This window comes from Pristis pectinata, chromosome 2 (assembly GCF_009764475.1).
Source record: "Pristis pectinata isolate sPriPec2 chromosome 2, sPriPec2.1.pri, whole genome shotgun sequence".
NCBI classification, from domain to species: Eukaryota; Metazoa; Chordata; class Chondrichthyes; order Rhinopristiformes; family Pristidae; genus Pristis; species Pristis pectinata.
This window is the reverse complement of record NC_067406.1, coordinates 40,814,433-40,826,500: the sequence shown is the minus strand read 5'-3', so window position 1 is coordinate 40,826,500 and position 12,068 is coordinate 40,814,433. Positions and strand designations below refer to the sequence as shown.

Genomic DNA, 12,068 nt, shown 5'->3' with positions numbered 1-12,068 from the left:
TCAGCCTAAATTTTGTACCCTTCCATTTCAGAGGACAGTGTGGTATCTGTTGAGTAAAACCAACAAGTGGAAGTTATTTAGTTTTTAAACAATGATTGTAATAAGTGCAGTACTGCACAAGTACTGGACTGTTAGAATTGTTGCCTTTCAATGAGACTTTAATCTCATCTCTCAGGAGGAAGTATAAGGTATCATGGACCTATTCAAAGAGGAGTTTTTCCAGTGACCCAGCCAATATCTGTCATTCAACTAGCATTTCTAAAAAAGATTACCTGGGCATTATTACATTTATTTGTGGGATTTGCTGGGTAAAAACTGGCTTCTGCATTTTGTTACTTACATTAGTGATTATACTGTAATAGCTGCAAACTATTTTATGACCTACTGAACTTATGAAAGCTGCTTTACAAATTCAAGTTCCTTCCTCCTCTAACCTGTAATCTCCAAAATCACGAGTTTACAATACAGGCAAAAAAAAAGCTTCAATTCTCTAAATATTAAATCATACCACCTGTCTCTGTTATTCTCCTTACAGGATAACTGCTTGGCAAGTAATTATTTAATGATCACTGCATCAGATAATGCCAATTAGGATAATTCTGAAGTATTGTTAAATTTAAAATAAAGCTCGGAGTAAAATCAATTTAGTATCATACTTTGTGCAATTTTTTTAAAATGTAAAATACACCTGACATAATTCAATTTCAATGCAATTAATCAGAAGATTCCAGGTTCCTAAACCATGCTGAGTAAAACAAAAAGGAAATACATAAATCAGCCCAACAGGAAGGTCATTAACATTTCAAGCATTTACCCTCATCAGAATTTGTAGAAAGTACAAAGATAAATAGTTAACCTCTTGTTTCTCTTTACATCCACTAACTTCCACCTATTTTAAACAAATACAGAATGTTCATATTTATCTTGTTCAGCATTAGAAGAAATCACCAGGGCAAGAGCCACCTCCATTTGTCTCCATATTCTGGACTGTCACTTCTGATTGTCCTGCTACTGTAAAAGTGAACATACTCAATCCTTTCGCGACAACAGGATCTGGCTCATATGTGAATCAGCCACCAAAAAGTGCAACAGTGTTCACTGTGGACTAACTAGTTAGGAATGCCCATTTTCTCAGGCAGTCTTTGGATTCAAAGATGACTTACTTCCACTGCCATCTGGGGAATCTGAGTGGGCTGACACGGACAATATGGGAACTGCAAGATTCTCCCACACATGGGCCAGCCAGTGGCCGACAGAGTGGGCAGATGGGCAGTTTGTGAGTAGTGTGCTCCTTTTCTGCCATTCACGAAGGACCACTGTATGCTCCTGATGCATAGCCTCAAGGTTCTCAATAGGGTTCAAATTTTCTTTCTCAACTTGGTATCATTATGGGCCCCAAGATTCCCAGAGATCAGTGGGGATATTGGATTTCTTCAAGGAGGCTTTATGCACATCCTTGATCATTTTTCCTCTCTCACCAGGTAATCTCTTTCCATGACAGAGTATAGAATAAAGCATCAGCTTCAAGAATCTGGTGTTGGGCAAGCAAATGATGTAGCCTGGTAAACATGCCTCCTGAGTGTTACTAAGGTTTCAATATTGGGGACATTGGGGATTTTGAGAAGACAGTGCAGTTGGTATTTTTCCTGTGCTTTGTGATGCCTTCCGTGGGCAGTCCAGATCACAGAAGTATATTGGAGAGCAAGACTTTGCCTCAGTAGATCACGAATTTTGTGCTAGATCTGGAGGTCTTAATCTTCAAATACCTTTTTCTTCAATTGACCAAAAGCTGTGCTGCCACATTGAAAGTGGAGTTGAACTTCATCAGCATCTGCTTTTGCTGAAAATACAGATGGGAGTTTTAAAAAGCCACTGTTTAACTAGAAGCTAATATTAATGAAGTCATCAAGTATGGAGATGATGGGCAAATTGGACAGTGCAAGTCAAGTCATGAGCAGCACCATTTTCATGGCTATATATTTAGAGAAGCGGGTGAGAGGCCACACAGAAATGCATTTGAACCATCATGTCTAAAGCAAGAAACTCATTGGTGAGTGTCACAGCAGTACACCAGTGAGTAAGTGCAGAGGTATAGTACCTTACAAAAGATGGAAACAGGCAACACTAGTGATGATTGTTGACATGTGGCTAGAAGCTAATCATCTATGTTTGACAAGTTTGCAAGTCTAGTTTACATTTCCTCTTACGAATGCGGTTGAAATAGTCAACTCCATGGTATAAAATGTCACTGATGTGACATTTGAGGGTTTCTTCATGTTGCACCATAGTCAAGCACATAATCACAGACCGCTTGCAGCTAATCACCACCTCCACTGCTGAAGTCCAGCGGTGGTAACAGACAGTGAAGAGCTGAGAGAATGGATTCACACTCAGCCCTTTAGCTTTATGCCAGCCACACAGTAAACACATTTATTCAAATGTAATTGCCAACCATTGTTAATTTTTTTTCCCCCCATTATTTCACATTTCTTTTAGTTATTTTAGCAGATTTTATTAAATGTGTTATTTGTTATTGTTTTAAATATATCAAAAATATTTTGAATCTATTTGGATAAATGCCTCTACATATCAGTATAGTGTCCAAGGCAGTGCTGGAATCAGAATCTCAGGTTCCACTGCCCAGGACTTGCTCCACCCTGCAGGAGGACATGGAGTGGAGATCTCCAGTACAATTGGCCTTGCAGGTACTGCAGCAGGCAAGCATGACTACAGTACTATCCTAGGGGCTGAATGCAGGCAGTGGGTCGGATTGAACCTGAGACAGCTCAACCAAGATATCAGAGCACTTCCACATTCCTCAGGTTTTAGAAGCTTCTCCATCATTTAGACCAACCGAGTCATCAGGGCAACTTCTTTATTTTTTGTTAAAAGTAATAGTCCTGTACAAGCTACCTTTACGAAGCTCCATGAATGACAAATTCATAGTAATTTCATTCAGATTGGTTTACTGTCATGTACACCAGGGTGCAATGAAATTCCTTGTTTGCATGAAGCTCGCAGAGTAAACAATATACATGGTAATAATAAGGAAATGTACTGCCACACCACAACAGCAATAAACTTCTATAGGAATTTAACACAAGAAATTGAAAGGTAATTATTGAGCAATAATAAAATGAACAACAACCATGTCCATTGATCCATCTACTCATCTGTTTGACATGTTTGCTTACTTAAACCCTTTTTTCTGGCAATAAGAGCAAAGAATTCTCAGTTCAGTCTGGATTTAGCAAAGCTTTTTGTTACAAGGGAAAGCAATGTCAAGCAGCTTGTCATTATTAGTTTCTTACCTGCAGAACCTGTCGCTCTAATTGAGAGTTTCCTTTGCAGAGTTCCATGATCTGTCGCAGCAGGAGCTTAGTACTCTCAGTTTTTCCAGCACCACTTTCCCCACTGTGAATTCAAAACAGAATCAAACTTAAGTTATGCTTTTTGCTTTTAATTGCTTCATACGTGGCCAGCATTAAAATTAGAGTAAGAATTTGAATATAACAATGAAAATTTACAGAAATATGAAATTCCAGTTTATTCAATGGGTAAATTAATGGTGCATCATCTAAGTGGAACCAAGAGAATTCAAATCATGAAGCAAATGTTCGAAGAGGACTATGAAATCATACTGTAATACCCTACTAGATCTACACACAGTGGAAGGCGAACAGCAATACTGGAAAGTAGAAAACAGGAATACTGGAAAGGACCACATTCAAAATTGGTCTCCTTTACTCAATACACACTAAAAGCTCACTTTAACTGTATCTTTACTAGATAATGGTCCAATGTCACTGAATCAAACCTACTCAACTGTATCCTGGGTGTCCAGTGGACTGCCATCTTACACTTGATGCATTCAAATGTTTTATATCATTGCATAATTTGGTACATGGAACAACAAACAATATGCTGGAGGAACTCCGTAGGTCATGCAGCATGTGTGAGACGAAAGAAGTTGTCGACATTTCAGGTCGAAACCCTGCATTAGTCCTCCCACAGATGCTGCATGACCCGCTGTTCCTCCAGCACGTAGTTTGGTGCTCCAGATTCCAGCATCTGCAGTCTCTTGTCTCCCCTAACTTGGTACATGGTCTGAATCTAGAATATGCACCCACGTACTGCACTAATGAGGTATTTCTGACCACACACAAACTTTCCTGTGGTTTGAAGATCAGTCATTTACCGAGAGAGGCAGTAGGTCAACAAGCCACTATTGTCCCAGCCACTTACCACACTTACAAAGTAACCTATTGAGGTGAAATTACTGAAGAATCATGACTTTATAGGTAGAGCCAAGAAATAAGAAGGAGATGATCTCCTCATTGGGGTTGTATTATAGGCCCCCAAATAGTCAAAGGAAATTAGAAGAACAAATATACAGAGATATTGCAGACAATTGCAAGAATAATAGGGTTGTCATAGTGCGGGATTTTAACTTTCCTAACATTAGACTGGGACTGCCATACTGTTAAGGGCTTAGATAGGGTGGAATTTAAGTGCGTTCAGGAAGGTTTCCTCAGGCGATGTAAAGAGGGCCCTACTAGGGAGAGGGCAAAGCTCGACCTACTCTTGGGTAACAGGGTGGGGCAAGTGACTAAAGTGAAAGTGGGGGGGGGGGGGGGGGGGAAGCACTTTGGGGCCAATGACCATAGTTCTGTTAGTTTTAAAATAGTTATAGAAATGGACAGAACTGCTCCACAGTTGACACAAGGCAAGTTTTGACAGTATGAGATAGGAGTTTGCAAAGGCTGAATGGAGTAGGTTGTTTGTGGGTAAAGTGATCTCTGGCAAGTGGGAGGCTTTTAAAGGTCAGATAGTGAGACTCAAGGTCTACATGTTTCTGTTAGAGTGAAGGGCAAGGCTGGTAGAAGTAGTGAACCCTGGATGACAAGAGATAGAAGCCCTGGCCAGGAAAAGGGAGGTATGGGTCAGGTACAGGCAGCTGGGATCAAGTGCATCCCTGGAGTATAGGGGATGCAGGAGCATACTCAAGAAGGAAATCAGGAGGGCAAAAAGGGGAATGAGGTAGCTTTGGCAGAGAAGATTAAGGAGAACCCAAAGAGATTTTATAAGTATATTAAGGGAAAAAAAAGAGTAACTAGAGAGAGAATAAGGCCCCTCAAAGACCAAAGTGGACATCTAAGTGTGAAGCCACAGGAGATGGGCAAGGTCCTCAATGAATATTTCTCCTGTTTTTACCATGGACAAAGACAAAGACTTTGGAACTAGGGAAAGTTAATGGAGAGGTCTTGGGGATAGTGCTGGATGTCTTAAAACGTACAAATCTCCAGAGCCTGACCAGGTTTATCAAAGAATATTGTTGTAGGCTAGAGAAGAAATTGTGGGAGCCCTAGCTAAGATGTTTGCATTATCGTCAGCTGCAGGTGAGGTGCTGCTAGATTGGAGGGTAGCAAATGTTGTGCCTTTATTTAAGAAGAGCTGCAAAAAAAAAAACCCAGGAACTATAGACCAAGTCTAACATCTGTGGTAGGCAAGTTACTGAAGAGGATTCTGAGGGATAAGATGTACATGCATCTGGAAAGCCATGGGTTGATTAAGGGTAGTCAGCATGGCCTGTGTGTAGGAGATCATATCTTACGAACTTGAGTTTTTTTTGATGACGTGACCAAGTAGGTTGATGAAGGTGGGGAGTAGATGTGGTCTATATGGACTTCAGTAAGGCCTTTGATGAGGTTCCACATGGTAGGCTGCTCTGGAAGGTTAGGTTGCATGGAATCCAGACAGACCTGGCTAATTGGATACACAACTAGCTTGACAGTAGGAAGCAGAGGTGAAAGGCCGTTTCTCGGACTGGAGGCCCACAACTAGTGGTGTGCCTGGGGGTGGTGCTGGCCCTATTGTTGTTTGTCATCTATATCAATGATTTGAATGAGAGTGTACAAGGCATGGTTAGTAAGTTCGCAGATGACAATAAAATAGGTGTTATAGTGGACAATGAAGAAGGTTATCAAAAATTACAGTGAGATGTTGCTCAAGTGAGCATGTGGGCTGAGGAATGGCAAATGGAGTTTAATTCAGATAAGTGTGAGGTATAGCACTTTGGAAAATCAAATCAAGATAGGTCTGTCACAGTGAATGGTAGGGCCCTGGGGAGTGTTGTGGAACAGAAAGACCTTGGAGTACTTGTACATGGTTCCCTGAAAGTGGCATCTCAGGTAGAGAGGGCGATGAAGATGGTTTTTGGCATGCTGGTCTTCATCAGTCAAGGCATTGAGTATAGAAGTTGAGAGGTCATGGTGCAGTTGTACAAGATGCTAGTAAAGCCTCACTTGGAGTACTGTGTTCAGTTTTGGTCACTCTGCTATAAGAAAGATGTTATTACACAGGAAAGTATGCAGAAAAGATCTACAAAGATGCTGCCAGGACTTGAGGGAGGCTAGGCAGGCTAGGTCTTTTTCCCTTGGAGCATAGATGATTGAGAGGTGATCTTATAGAGGTGTATAAAATCATGACGGCATAGATATGGTGAATGCATTCAGTCTTTTTCCCAGGGTTGGGGAATCAAGAACTAAAAAGGGCATAGGTTTAAGGTGAGAGGGAAAAGATTTGTTTTCTGCAAGTGGTCAAATAGTGAACAAATTACAAGTACTCAGCTCAGGTCAAGTTTGGATTGACAATGGTTAGATCAGATTCTAAATTTAGATTAATGCCCATGCCCAAGATTTGGGACCAAATAAGTAAACAAAACAAATAATTCAAAATCCCAACTTGTATTAGAAAGCTCATTTACAGTGTTCAAGACCAATCCTCAGTGATTGTAACTGCTTGGAAATTATTATAATTAGAAGGTCAAAAGGATCGTTTCTAGTACAAATGGTGCTAGTTTTGAAAAGTTTTCTTTGAGTTTGTGCAGCTCGCTCCTTGATAAATTTAACGATAATAACTTGGTATGGTTTGATCTCAGCTGAAGATAGGTTAACATTAAAAATAAGCATTGTCAATTTTAGTAAATTAAAAATTACATTCAAGCACTTTCAACACATGCCTTTTTTTTTGCACAAAAAAAGCTCAACTTTGAGAACCTCCTCAAGGACCTACAAATGATCAAAAATTAGGTGAAATACACAACGATGAGTCATTGATTGGAGATAAGCCAGGTGTGGGCAAAAGACCATAGAGATTCAATTTGTGCTTAAAGTCCAGCAGTCAAAATTTCACAACCATTTAGGCTGGTTTGGCCAAATTTAGGCAAATTGTGCTGAGAAAAAAAAGAAGCCCTGCCGAGGAAAAGCTCCAGGTCAATGCGTTGCCTGTAATTTTGGCTGCATCACTTACAAAACTGTCATCTTCTGTGGAAGATCTACACATGTTCCACTGAGCCCAAGCCACCCAAGCTCACCAGTCACCCATCTGCTCAACTCACTTGAGTAAGTCCAACAAAATAAACTTCCTCCAGCTCCCATGATCTACAAGTTCCTGGGCAGTTCAGAGTCATCTGATTATAAAACTTCACCTAGATGTTTTGATAGAGCTTATGACCCCACTCTAAACTGAAAGCCAGAGAACAATAGTGTTTGTGAATCTCTCTGACATTCAAACATACAAGGTTTATTAAAAATTAATCATAATATTTAAATAATTTACATTTAAGTAAGTCACTTGAAAACACGCAAAACACAATACATTGAAATTAATTTAGTTAAATGAAAAGTGTGAATTACACTACATTTCACCTTCTCCCTCACAGCCATCTACATTCAAATGATGGGTCTTGTTGCTTTGATGTCAGGTCTAAGCTGACATAGTTCAGTGTCCTGGGAAATGGCTGTAGCTTCTGCTCCATCATTAGACCCTGGAGGTCTGTGCAAGAAACCTCAACTTCCATACAGTTACATAGGTAAACACCTGGCTTTCTGCATGGAATTACCAGCAATTCTGTAAAAGATTTGGGCCATTATCTTAGAAAACAGTTCTCAAAATTTCTCATTATATTCTTACCTAATGACAATGCACTGGTTCTTAGGGCCAGTGGCTAAGCGACCCAACATTGATTGATAGGCACGATCTGCCACTGCAAAAATATGTGGAGGTAGGCTATCTTTTGAACAACTTCTGTACTTTTCCGATTCCTGATAACAGAAACAAGAAATTGTTAAAATGACATTTTGTTGGGGGTTTATGAAAATGCTGCAACATTAAGGTCAATATGCACATTTAATCACAAAAAAAATGCATTATTTCCTATGATAGTTGGGCTCACTTACATTTTCCTGCACAAACTTTAGCTAATTCAGAAAAAAGCAGCCTGCTTTTGCTCTTCAAATTCTTGCACTTCAGGCATGCGAGGCAGAAGCAAAAATGTTGAATGCATGGATTTGTATCTTAATTTGAAAATGGCTCAAAATCCTCACTCTACCCTTCTTAAAGAACCTACTTAAGCCAAGTAACCATGCTTGTATAATTCCCTTCACTGCTTACACTCTGGATCACTCATTGTTCTCTTCCTCAATGCTCCCAAAGTCACTGCTCCTATCATTTCCAGGTCTCCACAATACAATTTTGTTTGGCTTCCCTATCTTTGTTTTCAAAGCCAAGCCAATAATAAACAAAAACATAATAAATCAATTTTTTTTCAAAAAAGAACCAAGTCTAGCTGTAACCTTAATTCAGAGTGAATGAAAATCATCAACCATTACCCCATGTAATCTTGTAGCACAATGCACAATGTATAAACCCCTGTTAAAGTTTCTTATGTAATAGGATGAATATTAAATTTAATGCCGTTTTACATAGGAATTTCTGACTCTCAAAATTCAATATCATCTTATGCAAATCCAATTGAAGTTGAGGACTTGACTTTTGGGGCACAACCAACTGTTTGAAAGATTCCATTTTTTGTTTTTTTAAACAACTCAGATGAAGTATCAACCTGTGTCAAGAGCCAGTTTGAAATGAAAGTAAAAAATTCAATGTAACATGATGTAACTGCAGTCATTTACTTCTACATAGAAATTGATAAAGCAGAATAATAATCACATGAATAATTAGCACAATATTTTTTCAAATTTAATTAGCTTCACCTTCATAAAACTAGGGTTTAATTAACAATTTCAGCTGATTTTTATGTAAAATAAAATTAGTACCTACCGATTTTTCATACAAGGGCAAATACTTGAAAGGATTGATGGCAACTAGAATATCTCCAATGTAAGACTAAAAAAAATTAAAAGAGAATAAATCAGATAACGTACACACATTTTCAAAGTACTACTCTTCTGAATATTACCATTGTTAAAAGAAAGGCAAAAAAAAGTAAAATAATATCCATGCCCTAGATCCTGGAGAAGAAAAGTAAGAGAGGAAGAAAAGAGGGAAGTAAGAACATAAATTCAGGAGCAGGAGTAGGCCATCTGGCCCATCGAGCCTGCTCCACCATTCAATAAAATCATGGCTGATCTGGCCGTGGACTCACATCCACCTACCTGCCTTTTCCCCATAACTCTAAATTCCCCTACTATACAAGAATCTATCTGTGTCTTAAATATACTTAATGAGGTAGCCTCTACTGCTTCTCTGGGCAGAGAATTCCACAGATTCACTACTCTCTGGGAAAAGCAATTTCTCCTCATCTCCATCCTAAATCTATTCCCTCAAATCTCAAGACTATGTCCCCTAGTTCTTGTCTCACTTACCAGTGAAAACAACTTTCCTTCCTCTATCTTATTCATCCCTTTCATGATTTTATATATGTTTCTATAAGGTCCCCTCTCATTTTTCTGAATTCCAGGCAACAATCTCTCCTCATAGGCTAACCCCCTCATCTCCAGAATCAACCTGGTGAACCTCCTCTGCACCGTCTCCAAAGCCAGTATGTCCTTCAAGTAAGGAGACCAGAACTGCACACAGTACTCCAGGTGCGCCCTTGCCAGTACCCTGTAGAGTTGCAGCATAACCTCCCAGCTTAAATTCAATCCCTTTAGCAATGAACGACAACATTGCATTTGCCTTCTTGATAACCTGTTGCACCTTCAAACCAACCTATTGCGATTCAGGCACAAGCACTCCCAAGTCCCTCTGCACAACAACATGCTGCAATCTTTCACCATTTAAATAATAATCTGATCTTCTATTTTTCCTTCCAAAGTAGATGACCTCCCATTTACCAACATTGTACTCCATCTGCCAGACCCTTGCCCACTCACTTAACCTATCTATGTCTCTCTGCAGACTCTCCGCATCCTCTGTGTAATTTGCTTTTCCGCTCAATTTAGTGTCATCAGCAAACTTAGATACACTACACTTTGTCCCCTCTTCCAAATCATTAATGTATATTGTGAACAGTTGCAGGCCCAGCACTGACCACTGCAGCACTCCGCTCTCCACTGATTGCCAACCAGAGAAACACCCATTTATCCCAACTCTCCGCCTTCTATTGGTTAACCAATCCTCTATCCATGCCAATACATTACCCACAACTCCATGCATCTAATCTTATGGATAAGTCTTTTATGTGACATCTTATTGAATGCCTTCTGGAAATCCAAGTATACAACATCCACCTGTTCCCCTCTATGCACTGCACTCATTGTATCCTCAAAGAACTCCAGTAAGTCTATCAAACAGAATCTGCCCTTTCTGAATCCATGCTGTATCTGCCTGATGTAACCATTTCTATACAGATGTCTTGCTATTTCTTCCTTATTGAGAGCTTTGAGCATTTTCCCCAACTACAGACGTTAAGCTAACTGGCCAATAGTTACTTGCCTTCTGCCTATATCCTTTTTTGAACAGTGGCATGATATTCCGTCTTCCAATCTGCTGATCCTGCCTGGAGTCCAGAGAATTTTGGTAAGTTATCACAAACACCTATACTACAAGTTCCGCCATTTCTTTCAGTTCCCTGGGATGCATCCCATCAGGACCTGAGGACTTGTCTGCCTTTAGGCCCACTAGTTTGCTCATCACTATCTCTTTAGTGACAGCGATTGTATCGAGGTTCTCACCTCCCATTGAGACATCTCTCTTTGGCACGTTAGACATGTCCTCCACCATGAAGACCAACACAAAATAGTCAAAGCCTTTAGCTTGAAGCCTTCTTTTATTTCCTTAGTTACCAGAGGCTGGCTCTCCCCACCCTTACTGTCCCTGCTTTTAACTGGAATATACTTTTGTTGAGCACCATGAAAAATCTATTTGAAAGTCTTCCACTGTTCCTCAACTGTTCCACCATATAGCCTGTATTCCCAGTCTATGCTAGCCAACTCCTCCCTCATCCCGTTGTAGTCTCCCTTGTTTAGGCATAATACACTGATTTTAGATCAAACTATTGCACCCTCCATTTGTATGAGAAGTTCAGTCATACTATGATCACTCCTTCCTAACTACAAGATTATTAACTTGACCTATCTCATTGCACAGGACCAGATCCAAGATAACATTTTCCCTTGTAGGTTCACTAACAAGCTGTTCATGAAAGCTATCACAGATATATTCTATGAGGTCCTCCTCAAGACTGCCTCGACCAACTTGATTCACCCAATCTATGTGGAAGTTAAAGTACCCCATGACAACTGCCGTTTCATTCTTACATGCATCAGATATTTCTTGGCTTATTGCCTGTGCCACTGAAATGTTATTATTCGGTGGCCTATAGACAACTGCCACCAGTGCCTTTTTTCCCTTTACTGTTCCTAATCTCTACCCAGATAGACTCAACATTCTGCTCTTTAATCTTATATAATCTCCCACTATCACCCTGATCTCATCCTTAATTAAGAGCGCTACCCCACCTCCCTAACCTTCCTGCCTATCCTTCCATATTACCCAATACCCTCGGATATTTAATTCCCAATCATCTCCACAGTGCAACCATGTTTCTATAATGGCCACTAAATCATACCCCTGTGGCGACTCACCGTCTAGTCGGGCGAACCGGCTCGGCAGTCGGGTCGCGCGGCGTCGGAGCGACAAGGCCCAAGATGGCGGCGGGCCTCGTCTTTCCGAGCGACGGGGAGAACCCGCGCGCGGGAAAGTCCTGATGACGTAGGACTTACGTCATTGCCGGTTGTTTTGGGCGGGAACATTCTCCCTTA

General features: G+C 40.3%; 1 protein-coding gene across 1 annotated transcript in view; it reads right to left on the bottom strand.

The window, feature by feature from the left end:
* LOC127580669 (unconventional myosin-X) overlaps positions 1-12,068 on the bottom strand; it is a 139,625-nt gene that overhangs the window by 111,188 nt on the left and 16,369 nt on the right. The window contains exons 2-4 of the mRNA XM_052034353.1: positions 9,124-9,189; positions 7,975-8,105; positions 3,312-3,414 (exon numbers count right to left, since the gene is read on the bottom strand). Of these exons, the coding sequence (XP_051890313.1) occupies positions 3,312-3,414; positions 7,975-8,105; positions 9,124-9,189 (300 nt within the window). The remainder of the gene's footprint in view (positions 1-3,311; positions 3,415-7,974; positions 8,106-9,123; positions 9,190-12,068) is intronic.